Source organism: Vitis riparia, chromosome 2, assembly GCF_004353265.1.
Source record: "Vitis riparia cultivar Riparia Gloire de Montpellier isolate 1030 chromosome 2, EGFV_Vit.rip_1.0, whole genome shotgun sequence".
NCBI lineage: Eukaryota > Viridiplantae > Streptophyta > Magnoliopsida > Vitales > Vitaceae > Vitis > Vitis riparia.
Genome location: NC_048432.1, coordinates 2,438,100 through 2,455,356, shown reverse-complemented (window position 1 = coordinate 2,455,356; position 17,257 = coordinate 2,438,100). Strand labels below are relative to the sequence as shown.

General features: G+C 33.6%; 1 protein-coding gene across 1 annotated transcript; it reads right to left on the bottom strand.

Annotated features, from left to right (window-relative positions):
- Positions 1 to 14,670: 14,670 nt before the first annotated feature.
- On the bottom strand, positions 14,671 to 17,047 carry LOC117934012 (methanol O-anthraniloyltransferase-like). The gene is made up of 2 exons (XM_034855605.1): positions 16,516 to 17,047; positions 14,671 to 15,946 (listed from the first exon to the last, which is right to left on the bottom strand). The coding sequence occupies exons 1-2, from the start codon at positions 16,960 to 16,962 to the stop codon at positions 15,038 to 15,040; spliced, it is 1,356 nt and encodes a 451-aa protein (XP_034711496.1). The 5' UTR covers positions 16,963 to 17,047; the 3' UTR covers positions 14,671 to 15,037.
- Positions 17,048 to 17,257: the final 210 nt, after the last annotated feature.

The following is a 17,257-nucleotide window of genomic DNA, read 5'->3' as shown; positions in this document are numbered from 1 at the left end:
GTAGAATTTTTGTGAATTTTTCTCTCCAGGCCCCTGGAAGCTACAACACCGTCTAGATAAGAAATAATTGGTTAGAAGGGACGAAATACTCCTCATATTTGTGAATTTATCCCCTCCAATGTTTTTGTTCAAAAAGTAATCTATTTTTGACATAAATGCCCTTAATCATTTCAAGTATTTACATTTAAAAGAAAGGGTTATTTTTACAAGAAAAAATAAGGACATTTTTATTAAAATGAAATCAAAAAATGATAAAGGGTTAGATTTTCAAAATTGGGTTCCCAATGACCCCTTTAATCAAACAACTCTTTAGATAATAGGTAGAATTTTGGGTATATGATCTTTCGTTAAACGAAATTCTGATACCATATTAAAATATTAATTTTCTTAAAAATTTAAGCTTATAGAGTTGAGTTCACAATATATATCATGCTCTTTTGGTACCTTTTAAACATGTTTTAAATCTTTTGTTCAAAATAATCTTTTTTTCTTTTTTCTATTCAAAATTTACGGTTTCAAATGTAGTTTTATTACAATTCTAAAACCACATCGCATTTTCAAAATTTACGGTCTCTTTTGGTTAATTTGAACAAGATTATGAAATTATGGTTTTTTTTTTTTTTTGATAAATTGAAAAAAATAAAAGAAAAACTCAAATGAACTACGAGAAAATGACCATTTTGACTCAAAATTCCACGTGGAAAGTATTTCATTTACATATCTCGGACCACAGACAGGATAAGGTGGCTGCGTGTGAAACTATGTGGTCTGTATTCGATGATGTTTGATACCATGGACTTTTCAGCAAGCCGTACCAAGATATCAAGCATACACCTGCCATGCATTAATTGATTAAGAAGGGTTCCCATTCAAAAACCACAAAAAATAGAGCGGTTGTTGATGTTGAGTTATCATTTGACTTAAGTTGGATTAAACACATGAGGGGTAAATAAATAGAGAAGTGCAAACTTGAGATCAAAGTTTGGATTCTAATTAACAATTTAACTTAAAAAGTAATCGACATATGATTTGACTTTTTAATCACATATCTAAAAAGTATAAAGGTAGTGTTTATTTTTTGACTAAATAAAAAAAATCTAAATATTTAACATTTTTTTTATTAAATTAAAAGTAATTTATTGATATTAATCAATATAACTAAAGTAAACCTATTGATATTAAGTTCATTTTAATTATTTTGATTGATATAGTTCACTTTAATTATGCGGATTAATATGAACATGTTACTTTTAACAAAATAGAAAAAAAAATATTTTGACTTTTTTTATTCAGTCAAAAAAGAAACACTATTAATTTTACAACCAATAATTGAAATAAATAACTTAGGCCTTATTTGGTAACTTTTTTTTAAAATAGTTATGAAAAAATAATTTTTAAGAATAGTTTTTGAAAACTGTTCTCTAATGTTTTGTAGAAGAACCTAAAATTGTTTTAAACCTGTTTTTAATATTTTTAAATACGTTTTAAAAATAATTTTTATGTCCATAACTTTATTTTTAATCATTATTTATGTTTGTATAATTATTCTTTAAAATAGCTCTCAAAAAACAATTGAAAAAAACTAATAGATGTTATCTGAAAACACTCTGTTTTTTATTTTTTGATAATAGAAAATAGTTTATGATTGTCAAATGTGGTTTTCGGTTTTTTTGTTCTAAAAAACAAAAAACTGTTCTTGAAAACAGTTGCCAAATAGGACCTTAAAGTCTTAAAGCAAATTGCTTTTAGCAAAAAGCTAAAAAAACAAACATCCTCCAACCTTTTTTTTTTTAATCACTTATGAACCAATAGATTTTTAAAAAGGAATAAAAATAAACGATGAACAATTTTATCATTTTTCTCAATCATTTATCACTTTTTATGTAATTGTTTGTTTGTTTTTGGTTTTAGTACTCCAATAAACAATAACAAGTGAAAAAAAAAAAAAAAACCACAAGGAAAGTTGATAGAATTTTTTATTTTATTTATTTATTTTTTTGTTTAGTTTTCTAGGAAAAGGTTGATAAATATAAAAATTAAATCTTTTAGAATACCCTTTCCCCAAACATTCATCACCTTTTTTTATAAGAAACATGGGAAAGGAAATCGGTTAACATTTTCTTCTTTTCTTACATATTTTCCATGTTATACGTAGATAATAAAATCATTTACCCTGCCAAAATCATTTTCTTTGCCATCTTTGGTTCCTTAAAAGAATAAATAATATATAATGAATGAAAAAGATGAGAAAAATTTATAAAGTTTTTCATTTTTTTTTTTTTTGTTATTCAAGGAAAAGTTGAGAGAGAAACTATAATTTTATATATTTTAAAAGCCATACAACCCTAAAATTACATATATTTTTATTCATTCTCCATTTTCAAGTGCTAAAAAATAAATATAATAATTGATAAAAGTATCTATAATTTTATCAATTTTACATACTTTTAAAACATGTGATATTATACCTTTAGATATCCTTAAAAGTGTTCGACTTTGTAATATATATATATATAATATATATATATATATATATATATATTATATTCCTTCATTTTCCAGTGCTAAAAAATGAAAAAAAAATTATAAAGATGGTAAATATGCACTTTTAACATCATCTAATTATTTATTACAAATGTTTTAAAATATTCATTAGGATTACTAAGAGATTGAAAAGAAAAAATAGGAGAAGAAAAACAAGAAGATGAGTATGCATTAATTTGAAATGGGGTGTTTAGTCTTTCACTAATGGATACTTGTATTTAAAAAAAAAAAAAGTGATACTTAAAGAAATTAGTGGATACAAATATAAATCAAAAAGAAAAAAAAAAGAATCCCAAGATATATGCTGAAATATCAAAATCACCTTTATGCTCATTTTGTTCAAAAGTCTATAAAGTCATCTAATTATCTAATTTCCCAAAACCCCCTCCAAGGGTGTGACTATCATTTCAAACCTCAAGTCCTAAGACTTGAAAGTGCAAATGACTCAAACAATTATCTTGTAACTAGAAGATCACTAATTACCAAATCTTATTTAGAGTAGTAAAATATACTATAATCCTCAAAATTTAACTTCAAAAAAGCTAACACATCAACTACTTTGCTATTGTCCTAACAACTTCAAACCCAAATGATTCAAACATAATTAATTTCTAACATTTAAACAATGTCCAAAAACAAAGTTTAAACCAAAGCCCTAATAAAGACAAATTCTTAGCCTAACTATTAGTCTTCGCTTGAACTGAGAGTATCTGAAAAAATTATTAACATGGTTATTCTCCTAGCGACTCTTCTATTTGAGTCATCCTCTCCCATAAGGCCTCCATTGCACTACCACCAGCCATCTCTGGTGCTTGCTCTGATAGCAACTGTCACACCCTCGAAAATCACCTTAAATTTTTCTTACGAGTGTGCAGTGCTAAGACCCATCCTTAGCCAACCTTCCCTTCCCAACGTTTAGAAGAACAGAGTAGAATACAAAAATCAAAGCAACAGGAACACACGAGGTTACAGGAAAATCCTTTCCCAACTTGTATTAATCTCAACTACAAGATACAAAATTGTTTCCTTGAGTCAGAGAGCAATGCTTACATCCCAAGCATTCAAAGACTACTTTCTCTCTCTCCCTCTCAAGGCTGCAGGAGCCCTTTTAAAATACTCACCCTGCAGTTTTTCCCTTGGTGGTTATGCAACCGCCCATAACCGCCCTGAACCACTTGCACAACCACCCACTACCCAGATGGTGGTCTATTGAGAAACCACCCACTACCCAAATGGTGGTCTGCTGAGAAACCACCCACTTGTGAGATCCTCCCTAAAACCTGCCACGTGGCTTCCTCTCTCTTGGACATGCAGACGTCCCCCTTTCGACACGTGGCATCACTCATTCCATCCGAACAGAAATTCTCCCTCATTCCACCCGGATATCTCACATCCGGCTCCTGTCCGGCCGACGTTCCACCAGGATATCTCACATCCGGCGCCTGTCCACCGACATTCCACCCGGATAGCTCACATCCGGTGCCTGTCCGCCGACATTCCACCCGGATATCTCACATCCGGCGCCCCCCTGTCGCCGAATGGGAGAGGAGGACGATTCAACTTCCCCGGGTAGACATGTCCGGATCCTTCGGTAACGCCTATCCGGAGTGCGCGCTTGACTTGTCTGCGATCCCCACACTTAGCTCCTGGGGTTTGAACCACCAAACCTCCAGGCTTTCCTTGCTTTCCGCCTAGGCTCTCATGGGTGCAAGGCCTATCCATGAGGCCTATTTCTCCGGGTCTGAATCAAGTGGCTAAGGGGCTGACAGTTTCCATGGTTTAATACTAGTTAGTATGCTCTTTGATGCATAACATCTACGGGATGTAAGTCAAGTGTGAGTTTTGTATTGATCCTAAACTTACATATATAATCTTATTTCATAATTAATTCTAAAATGTGAATTAGATTGACTCTAATTTTACACTTACTTCTCCTACTATTTATATTTGATTGTGAATTCTAAAATTCTTTATTATTACAACTCTAAAAGAATTCATTAAACAAATATACCTCACTATTATCTTTGGGCTATTATTGCTCATAAGATATTGATCACTATGTCCTTTTACTATTGCCATTTTAAATGTAAGATAGATACTAGTACCATCTTCAAGTTTTAAAAAGTTGTGCTTATTTAGAGCATGACCATAGTAGGGAGAGTTCCATCGATGTAATCCTCAACCCGATTGACAATGATTACATTCAGAAACTTATTTTTCTAGATGAGGTAATTGCTTTAATCCAATTTGATTGTGAGTGGTTGGCTACGAGTTGGAAGAGATTGATGAATGAACTGAGTAGGGTAAGATGTTTTGAATCAAAAATTGGTTTCTGGAAAATTTTGTTACATGTTTGGAATCTGTGGAGGAATTTCAATATTAGATGAGGGATTTGTAGCATAAGAGGTTCCAAGAGGGGTTGATGAAGATGAATCCATTTTGGATTGAAGCAACTTTGATACCAAATTGGATCTGGAAAAGATAGCACAAAGGAAAAGAATTCAAAGAGAAGAAAGGAAAATAGTGTAAAGAGGCTCAATTCATTACTGAGCAGAGCAAGAAACATTCTTTATATAAGCAGTTATGTACACATAGAGGGAAATCTCACCCTACATAGTAATTATTTACAATTACTTACAGTGGTTAAAAAAATTGAATATATCTCCCCCCCCCCCCCCCCCCCCCCCCCCAAAAAAAAAAATAAAAAAAGAATATAAAAACTTATGTCATTCATCATCATTAAAAAAAAAAAAAGCTTATCAAATAACCTATTAGATATTTAAACATATTGAGGGTTAACGTTGTTAAACTTTATATTGACATGATTATTATTTATTAAAAAAACATGATCATTTTAAATACAAATCAACTTAAATTAGCTCGGTACATTGTTAAACTTATTACCTAACAGTTTTAGCTTTTAGGTTAAATTTGTAGCTTAATATGGTATTAACAATAACATTGAGAATCACCATTTCCTTCATTTGATATCTCATATCTCGTTCACATGTCAAGGAGAAATATTAACTTAATATATACTATTGGGATCCCATTTCCTTCTTTTAATCTATGCTGCAAACTATCATCCACCACAAGTTGTACAAGCAATATAATATACTCTTGATACTTTTATTACAATTAAGACTCTACATTGATGAATTTCCTGATTAATCTTTGGATATCAATTAACCATAAAAATTATTATTTGGGAGAAAATCTTAAGATAAAGTTTAGACATATTTTATAAATCCCCCCCCCCCCCCCCCCCGGTAGGTGTTCCCTATCAAACTTTCGATTATTATTCGAGTGGTATTGGAGCAATACTTATTTTTCAATTGGTATCAGAGCAAGATAACAAACTGATTCTTTATCCTATTGATTACAAATTCAATTTATTATTATTTACATTGTTTAAAAATCAATTTTTTATTAATCATATTAGATAAAAATCAAATTTTTATTAATCTTATTAAATAAAAATCAAACTTTTATTGATCTTGTAAGTCTGATATGGAATAGTCAAAAAGTGGTGCTCTTTTTCCTCAAAATGCAAGATGAAAGAGTATGAGACACAATTGAATATGGTTAGGAACTATCATTAATTCTTAATGCTCAAGGAAGATCAACAGGAGAACTTAAACCTAAACATGAATAGGACAAAGTCGACACTGAAGGTAGTGAAGCCAATGCTAGAACTTTATTTAGTATTCTCAATTGAGTTTGTTTAGATGAGTTTCGCATGATAGCTGTTAGAGCAACAATCAGATATAGTTTGTTTTATTTGTATCTATCTTATTGTTGTAACTATCATCCTTTAATCATGTAAGTAGTTAGCTGATTTTATGCTATTTCAAACTCTGTAATTTAGCTAAAGCTGCTCTTGTATTCATTATTAACACAACAATATAATACAAACATTCATTCTCATATTATCTTTACATGGTATCAAAGCCCTCATTCTAATTTTTTGATCAATCATGACTTCTTCTCAAATGATCCCTTCAAATTCAATCTCTTCTTCTACTCATCATACCTTCTCTGTCAAGCTTACTTCAAGAAATTATCTTGCTTGGAAAACTCAATTTAATCCTCTTCTTAATTACCAAAATCTGACTGGGTTTGTTGATGGTTCAACTGTTGCTCCATCGAAAACAATTAAAGATTCTTCTACTCCTCCTACTAAGATTCCAAATCCAGAATATGAAACATGGTATAAAAAGGATCAGATGTTTCATTCCTGGATCCTTTCTTATCTTTCAGAAGAGATATTTCCTTATGTTATCGGGTTATCTTCATCTTATGAAGTATGGCAGGCTCTCTCTCAAGCTTTTGGTTCAATTTCTCAAAACCGACAACTACAATTGCACATTGAACTCCAAGAATTGAAGAAAAATGATCTCTTTGTCTTAGCATATTTGCAACGTGCTAAAGCTCTAGCTGATGAGCTAAATGTGGCAGGTCGTCCTCTTGCCCCAGCAGAATTTAATGCAATAATTTATCGCAATATTGGCAGTGACTATCATGCCATTATCACTGCCTTAAATCTTCGTTCTGAACCAGTGTCATTTCATGAACTCCATGTTCAACTTATTGCTCATGAAATTTTACTTAAGAGCTCTACTGATCTTCCTTAAGCAAACATGGTGGCTAGTCAGTCTAATTCTGCTCCATTGCTTCCCACTCCATCTCAGAATAATAATCACAAGAAATCTTCGAATTGGAATGGAAATCGACCCCGTGTTCCTTGCCAAATCTGTGGCTATAGAAACCATACCACTCTGATCGTTGTCGTCGTTGATATTCTCGTTACAACTCTCACAACCAAAATGCAACTCCTCATGCTAATTACTCTTCCGCTGGTCATTCTCAAAATAATTGTGCAAGTTCTCAAGTTCCTGTTGCCAATTACACTCATGGAGGTTCCACTATGCCATGGTATCCTAACACAACAGTGAACTATCACATCACCCCTGATTTAGCCAATCTCAGCATTGCTCATGAATGTAACGGACATGACCAACTCCATGTTGGTAATGGACAATGTTTGCAAATAACTCATATTGGTATCACATCCCTTCCTTCATCTTCTGGTTCTCTCTCTTTAAAAAATGTTCTTTGTGTTCCTCAAATTGTCAAAAACTTACTTTCAGTTCAAAAATTTGCCATTGATAATTCCTGCTTCTTTGAATTTTGGCCCTCTTATTTTCTTGTCAAGGATCAAGTGTTCATGAAAATCCTCCTGCAGGGCCTAAGTGAAGATGGAGTGCACACTTTTCGCCCTAATGTCAAGCAAGCATTTACACCTGAAGCACCAACCATGGATGAATGGCATGCTACTTTGGGACATCCTCAACGGCATATCGTGTCTAGTTTAATCAAGCAATTTCATTTACCTTGTTCCAGTAATTCTAGTTCTATTTGTTCTTCTTGCATTTTGGGCAAACATGCTAACATGCTAGACTATCTTTAGGATCAGTTCAACATAAAAGTACTACTCCCTTTCAACTTATTTACTCTGATGTTTGGGGCCCTGCTCCTTTGTTGTCCAGTCTTGGCCATCGCTATGCTCTTATTTTCGTTGATGATTATTCCCGTTACACATGGGTTTATTTGATTAAAAATGAAACTGATGTTTATTATGTCTTTCTTCAATTTGAGAAATTCATTCATCGTCAATTTAATCAGAAAATTTTGGCATTCCATTAGGACAGGGGAGGGGAATACCGAAAACTAAACACCTATTTTAAACAAGTTGGCATTGTTGACAGACTTGCATGTCCTCATACTCATGAACAAAACGGTGTCGTAGAACGGAAAATTCGCCATCTTGTTGATACTAGTCTTGCATTTCTTGCTCATGCTAATTTACCACTACGGTATTGGAATTATGCATTTGAAATGAGCTGTTCTTCTATTAATAATTTGCCCACTCCAGTTCTTAATAATTCTTCCCCATACTTTGTTTTATTTCACAAACATCCTGATTATTCTACTCAAAAGCCTTTTGGATGCACTATTTTTCCTCTATTACGTCCATATAATAACCATAAGTTTGCATTTCGGAGCACTCTTTGTGTCATCTTGGTCCAAGTCCCTCTCACTCGGGTAGTCGTTGTCTTAATTTATCAAATGGTAGGGTCTATATTGCTAGGCATGTTGTTTTTAATCCTAGCCTCTTTTTGTATCGTTCTCATATTGCAACATCTCAAGCTCCAAAGGACTCTTCAAATTTCCCATGGCTTCACATTAAAAGTGTACCTCCATCATCCACGGGTTCTGTTGGAAATTCAGGTCAGACCTCTACTCCCTCTAATATTCCTTTATTTTCTACCACTGATCAATCTTCAAATAATTCCTTATTGTCAGCTCAGTCCCCACCTTTGACCACGCCACCCTCCTCTCACTCTCCTATCCCACAGCAATCACCTTCATCAGATTCAACCACTGATCCTCCACTATCTCTTATTGTTGATCTCACCCATTATCTAGCTCAACTGAATGCTGCGTCTTCTACCTCAACCTCTCCTCCTCAAATTCACCCCATGCAGCTTCGTTCTTCCACCATGCAAAAACGACATGCTTGTCTTTCCACCAAAGCTAAAAATTACCTTATCATAGAACCACAAACCTTCACTCAAGCCAAACCATATGCTGAATGGCGTGATGCAATGCAAAGTGAAATTAATGTCTTGCTTCAGAATCACACATGGGTTCTTGTTCCTCGCCCTCCAACTACCAATATCATTGGTAGTAAATGGGTTTATCAAATTAAAAGGAAAACTAATGGGGAGATAGATCGATTTAAGGCTCGGCTCGTTGCGAAGGGTTACTTGCAGCAGCCTGGTATTGACTACACTGAGACCTTTAGTCCTGTGGTTAAAGCTACTACAATTTGGACTATTTTATCAATTGCTACTTCTTCACATTGGTCAATCCGCCAACTTGATATCTCAAATGCGTTTTTACATGGTTTTATTGATTCAGATATTTATATGGAGTACCCCATTGGCTTTCAAGACTTTTCACATCCATACTATGTATGTAAGTTGTTTAAGTCGTTGTATGGTCTCAAACAGGCCCCTCGGGCCTGGTTTCACAGACTCACTTCCTTTCTGTAGGACCTTGGTTTTCAAGCTTCAAAGGCTGATTCTTCTTTGTTTATTCTTCATCAAGGTGCTCTTAAATTCTATGTTCTAATTTATGTGGATGATATCCTCCTTACTTGCTCTGATTCTACAAAATTGGATTGGTTTTTAAGTAAGATCAAATCAACCTTTCCACTTCGAAACATTGGATCCCTTCATTTCTTCTTGGGTACTGAGGCATAATTTTCGGCTGATGGTCTTCTCATCACCCAACCAAAGTACATTACTGATTTGGTGGCCAATTCTAACATGTCTGATTGCAAGCCTTGTTATACACCTATGTCGACCAGCCCTCCACTTTCCAAACTCTCTAGTGATCCTTTATAAAATGCAGAGCAATATCGCTAAGTGGTTGGATCCTTGTAGTACATTACTCTGACCAGACCTGATATCTCATTCTAGGTCAATACATTATCTCAATTTATGCATCAGCCCACTCAAGAGCGTTGGACAGCAGCTAAGAGGTTGTTGCGTTATCTTAAGGCTACTGTTGGTTTCGGTTTGTTCTTCTCCAAGCATTCCACTCTTGATTTGCAATGCTTCACTAACAGTGATTGGGGTGGTTGCCCCGATGATCTTTGATCAACAAATGGTTATGCAGTCTATCTAGGCAAAAATCTCATTTCATGGACTTCGAAGAAACAACCAACCATTACCCGGTCTTCCACCGAGAGTGAATATCATGCTCTTGCTAACTCTACTGTTGAAATTATGCGGCTTCAATCACTTCTCTCTAAACTTGGCTTCTCTTCCTCAAATCCAGCTACATTGTGGTGCAATAATGTGGGAGCTATTTATCTATGTTCGAATCCTGTCTTTCATGCCCGAACAAAACATATCGAACTTGACTATCATTTCATTCAAGAACAAGTCCAACAACGCAACATTCAGGTTCGTTTTATTTCTTCAGATGACTAGATTGCTGATATTCTTACCAAACCACTTGGTCAGCGTCTATTTGTTAAGCACCGAGACAAGCTTCGACTTTGTTCTTCTCCGCCTTCAGCTTGACGGGGGGTGTTAGAGCAACAACCAGATAGTTTGTTTTATTTGTATCTATCTTATTGTTGTAACTATCATCCTTTCAAGTCACTCATGAAGGTACGTCTACTGTAAGGATTTTAAAATTGCAAATGCTTACTACTAAGTTTGAGAATATTAGGGTGCATGAAAATCAAATTTTTTCTTTCTTTTATTCTAAATTAAGTGATATTGTAAATTCTTCATTCAACCTTGGAGAACCTATTCCTAATTCTAAGGTAGAAAAATATTGAGATCCCTTCCAAAGAGATTTAGACCTAAAGTAGCTACCATAGAGGAGAGTAAGGACATCGATTCCATGAGAGTTGATGAACTTACCTAGTTCCGAAAAGCCTAAAGACTCTACTTTTAAGGCTTTTGAGAATGAGGTAAACGATAATGAAATGTCATATGATATAATGAGTGATGAACTGATTCATATGGCTAGAAGGATTAAAAGGGTCATCAAATTCAATAAAAGGTTCTAAAAGAACCAAGAATTTGGAAAAGGAAAAAAACCTAATGAACAATCATCCAATGGAAAAGAAAAGGTTCCTCCAAAGGTAAGAAAGTTGAATGCATTAACTGTGGAGGTTTGGGACATTATGCTCAAGATTGTCCTAGCCCCAAAGACGCCAAAAAGTCTATGCAAGGAAAATGGAGTGATACTAATTTTGAAGAAAGTGGTTCCACAACTTTTAAAGTGTAAGGTACAATCCCAATGATTTGTTAGCTTTTATTGCATCTGTTGAATCTATGCATGATAGTGATTGTAATAGTGATAATGATGATGATGAGTTTACTAATGAACAAAGGGTTGAATTCTTGAGTAATCTTGTTGTTGAGCAGGAAAGACTAATAAAGAGTTGTATGAAAAATAATGTTGTTTTGAAGCTCATAAAAATAAGATTGATGTGCTTAATGCTAAAAAGACTAATCTACTTGAGAAAGTTAGATTAAATAATATAAAAGCTTATAAGTTTCCAACTAATTTAGATTTTTTCCTTATTTCAATGGAAAAATCAAACACTAGAAGTTTTTTTTTATAATCATTTTTTTTTTTTTTTTTAAGAACCAAACATAAAATTATATATATAAACACAAACAGACCCATTACAAGAGGATAGATCGTCTCAAGCCTCTTGATTACAGAATATATGTGTCATGCCAAAGACCCCCTCCAAGGACATGACTATCATTTCAAACCTCAAGTTTGAAAATTCAAAGTGCAAATGACTCAAACAATTATCTTGTAATTGTAAGATCACTAATTACCAAATTCTTATTTAGAGTAGTAAAATATACTGTAATCCTCAAAATTTAACTTAAAAAAACTAACACATCAACCACTTTGCTATTGTCCTAACAACTTCAAACCGAAATGGTTCAAACAGTAATTAATTTCTAACATTTAAACATTGTCCAAAAATAAAGTTTAAACCAATGGCCTAATAATGACAAATTCCTAGCCTAATTATCACTCCTCACTTGAATTGAGAGTATTGAAAAAAAAATTATCAATGGATGAGAGTGAAATTAACTCATAAAATTATTGTTCCCATAAATATTTTTATATGTTTAACTACAACTCAGTTGCAATTAGTATAGAAGGTTTTTCTAATTTGAGTGGTTATGCCTCATGCAAGGTTCTATTTATCTAAATTATAGAATTTGAGTCCTAAAAGTTGGTCAAGATAGACAAACTCCTAAGACACCAAGCCCTTTGTATATTTTCTCCCTTGTTCTAATTTTTTTATCTAGTCAAGTGTTTTGATTGACTATAGATGAGAGAAGGGAGTTCAAGTTTAATATTCTACTAGGCTTGCTTCGTCGGTGCTTATACAAGAGAGAGCTCTTCTTTTCTCTACACTCATAACATAAAAATGCGTACCTTTCTATAGAGGTGTATAGGTACAGACACAAACAACTCTCTTTCTTTGTCTCTCTCTCTCCACGTCTTGAGTAAGACTTTGGATTTTGGATGTTAGGTGTATGCTCATGTAACATTCACTACCATGGGATTCTTTTTTCACTACGTCATAAGGGTATCATGAGAGTACTAAGATATGCCTAGATCTACTATTATTATTACTATTGAGCGTATTATGTTTATATTTCAACATTAGCTTTAAAGCACAGGTTGTATCATTTTTTTTTTCAAGAAAACAACCTTAACTCCCCATTGGATCATTTTTTAAATGAATTTGAAGGTGATATCAAAATACTCTACTCATCTTAAGCTCTTTTTATGTAATATTTTATCAACATTTTAGGTAAAATTAATAAATAAATAAAAATATGATTTTTTTTTCTCTTGCTTTATAAGTATCCATCTTAGGAAAGAGTGTTTTTCTAACATGAACTTCAAGACACCAAAACTAGAAAATAAGTAGACTAATGGAATCCCCGGACCAAAAAGAGGATATTGGTTGCAATTGGGAGGCCTACAACAATCAGGAAAGCATCGCATGGAACCCACATACCAAGAAGGCATAACAACGTGGATTGCTATAGGGCATGCGTTAGCCATACTTGTGTGCACAACCAATGCGTGATAGTGCTATAGTATGTCCTTTCTTGACACCAACTGCAAGTGATATATCCCCTAGTTTTTCTTTGTATTCGAAGATTTTTTTTTTCAATTTTTGTGTAGCCCACCTTGTATTTTAAAAGTAAAAAGTACACTTTTTTTTATAGTAAGTGGGAAAGCACTTAGGGTTTATTGACCATGTTGTTTGGACAAAAATGTTTCAAAATATTTTTTTTATGTGATGACCTCTCATATCTTTCTGTGATTACTTAGATTTTTTTTTTTATTATTAATTATTAAATTTGTGTTTCAACAAAAAAAAAAAAAAAAAAAAAAAACAAATCACAAGAAAATTGTTGTCTAAGGTGGTGTTTGGTTTTTGGCTGAACAGAAAAAATCAAAATATTTGATTTTTTTATTCAGTTAAAAGTAACCTATTGATATCAACTAATATGATTAAAGTGAACTTATTATTAATAAGTTACCAAAATTCTCCATTGGTTGCCTGCTTCCATAAGTTTCACCTTGTTGAGCACTTCTGTTAACAATGTACTAAATTTTTTTTAATATATTCACATTTATCGAAAAACATATATGATTTGAGACTTTATGAAAATAACACATGTAATACAAGTTTATTTAATATAATTTGGCTCATATTACAAACATTCCCTATATCACTTTTTGAAAATAAATATATTTAATCTCTATCCTTTATTTACATTCAAGTTCACTCCTTTTATTAAATATTTTTAGGTATACTTGATTTTGGGAATAAGTGACATGGGTATGAAGGGTTCAAAAGCCCCTTTATTTCTTTAGCTAAGAGACTAATTAATTAGATAATTTTTTGTTTTAGTGGTTCACTTTTCAAGACATTTGTCATAATTTAATATACAGATTATTGTATGAAAAGGTAAATTTCTAGTTAAAACTTTTTTGTTAGCTTAATTACTACTTCTTGTGTCAAGCCATCGTACTACATATGTGAAATGATTGTTGTGTCCTAAGCTTTGGGTTTGGGTCATCACATCATTAGCTCACATTTCCATGAGAAGGGTTATGATAAATTAGCAATGATGTTTCATGTCAAATTTCATGTTTCATGTTATTTGAAACATGAAATTTGACATGAAACATCATTGCTAATTTATCATAACCCTTCTCATGGAAATGTGAGCTAATGATGTGATGACCCAAACCCAAAGCTTAGGACACAACAATCATTTCACATATGTAGTACGATGGCTTGACACAAGAAGTAGTAATTAAGCTAACAAAAAAGTTTTAACTAGAAATTTACCTTTTCATACAATAATCTGTATATTAAATATGACAACTTTGACACTCTTAACTTACTATAAAGTTAATATTTCAAAAAAAAAAAAAAAAAAAAAAAAAAAAAAAAAAAAAAGGTATAGCAAACACAAATTCACCAAGAAGACCTACCCTTTTGTCTTCAAAAGAGATATAAATTCTTGCATACATCCCCAAACAAATAGAGTTTATCAAGACATGTTTTTACTTGCAAACACTAATGCTATGCATGGAAATCCGTAGCTCAGTTCCTTTCCTTAGAAGATGAATGGCTCACACCACTGGCCGAAATAAGCATTCAACAGCACTCGAGCCTTCAAGCCAAATACAGTGTCATAGACTGATACATTGCCTACTATTGATATAACACCTATCACTAGTAATCTCCACCCTGCTACATTTAAATTGTGAACTTTTTTAAAGAGATCCTAAGCTAAATTAAACTGCTTAATTCTTAAAATCCATGTAGATTCTCTTTAATTTAGAGCATGGATGTAATAAATCTAACAGGCTCTGCCTCTTTTGTCATTCTCTTTAGCTCCTGTTCAAACCTTTCCATGACTGGCAGAGGCAGGCATATAGGTATAACATTCCCTTCTTCTCCTTTGCTGTTCCTGAACCGCATACAGAAGCTAATAATAGATAAAGCCCTAGCAACCCCACCATAGACTGGCTTCCCCCACCCGAAGTCGGCCTCTCCAAACCCGGCACGTGTGAGATCTGAAATAATATAGTTCCCCGGCTGCGTAAATAAGGGCCGGCCCTTGATGACCATAAGATCTGCCACTGATTTCACGTACTCTTGACTCATTTCCGCCTTGGCTTTCTTCAGTAACCTTATCGCATATTCCAATGGGTTTTTACATAGCATTCCGGCCTTAGTAATTGAAGCTGGATACACAAAAGCATTTCCATAGTATCCTGGAGGCAGATCAAAACCGCGCTTGCCTCGCATATTGATTAAGCATGAAATGCGAACAACCTCATCAGGGTCTACTGCAAATGCAATTGTGCGGCATCTCCATACATACGCTATTAGAACCTCAAACGTCGAGCAGACACCGAGGCTTGCAGGAAGTCGGTTCCTAAGTGCTCTTATCTCCTTGGGGCCAAAGAAGAATGATCGATGAACCAAATTATTTTCGTCCATGGTCATTAGTGTGCCCTTGGCGTTGGTTACCTCCTCATATTCATGATGTATACAGGTAAGTCGTGGCGGATTTCGGGCATTTAACAGCTCTCTTTGCCATATGGGCAGCAGAGATGGCACAGACAGACCTTGAGCCATCTCGCTTATGGCGTCGAGGAATTGGACCAAGCCAGGACCATCACTCATTGTGTGGTTTAGGCGCAATGCAAATATAAATCCTCCACACCTCAATCGGGTCACCTACGTTGTACCAAGATTTATTTATCAATAAATGCTTTAGCAACATCCAATGATTTGTTTGATTAAACTTAACATTTATTACTTAATAATTTATGTTTATTAATTTAAATTGTTAACTTAAAACTTATTATCTAAATATTAGGTTATTTGATAAAATTTATTTCAAATCATCAAATTGACATATTTACCCTCCTTAATTTTGATTAATATTTATTCTAATTGACTTTAATTTATATTTATTTTCATTAATTTTAAGTAATAAATATATTTATAAAACATTCATATTTATGTTATTGTAGATATCTAAAAATAACTATAAAATATTTATTATAAAAAGTGGTTTCAAAAAGTTATTTTTAGTATTCCAGAAAACTAAATGTTTTGACTTTTTCTATTCCCTTAAAAAATTAAAAGATAAGTAATAAGTAAAAATAAAAAATAAAAACAAATCATCTAAAATGGGAAAGTAAATTACATTGAACATTAAGTTAAATAAATAAAAAAAACAAACACCACTTGAGTTAAATAAGTTATTTTATCAAATATCATTGATGATGGAGAATATTTACCTGAATTAAGATAAGAGGAGAACCAAGAATTCCCCCGGAGCCAGGGACATCATACAGAAGCTCCTCGAAGCAGGGACACATTGGTTGAATTGCATCACCAAGATTCTCAAGTGTGGTATCGGCATCGGCTTCAATGAACAAGACCCCTTCACCGGTGCAGTCCACCATGAGTTTTCTATTATCCCCTTCAATCAGCCTGCCTGCAAATGGGTAGTAGTATACAAGCGCCTTACCTAGAGCTTCTCTAATGACCTTTACAGGGTCTTTTCCTTTCATTAAAGGATTGTTTGGGTAAAACATTATCACAGGAACTTGAAAGCGAAGGCCTTCTTGATCATCTATATCAGAAAGCTGCTTCACCTCTCGTGGGGTAGGGTTTGTAGGCCGAACAAATTCTGGATCACGCCGTTTAACCGAGAATACTAGAGGAGACGATGACGATGCCATGTCCTTCCAGGCAAGGAGTTTGTTGATGGAATATAGAAACAATGATAAGAGAAAATTGCAGGAGTTTATGTGATGGTTTGCTTTGAGAAGAAGGTAGCTGATATTTGTAGTCTAATGCTGCACTCCAATAATGTGGCCGAGCATTTTGCTCAGCCTGCGACACGGTTTAGATAAGGGGTAGAATTTTAATCGTGTTTCACGTGTATTTTTCTCTCCGGGCCCTGGAAGCTACAGCACCGTCCAGATAAGAAATAAAAGGGACGAAATACTCCTCCTATTTATGAATTTATCCCCT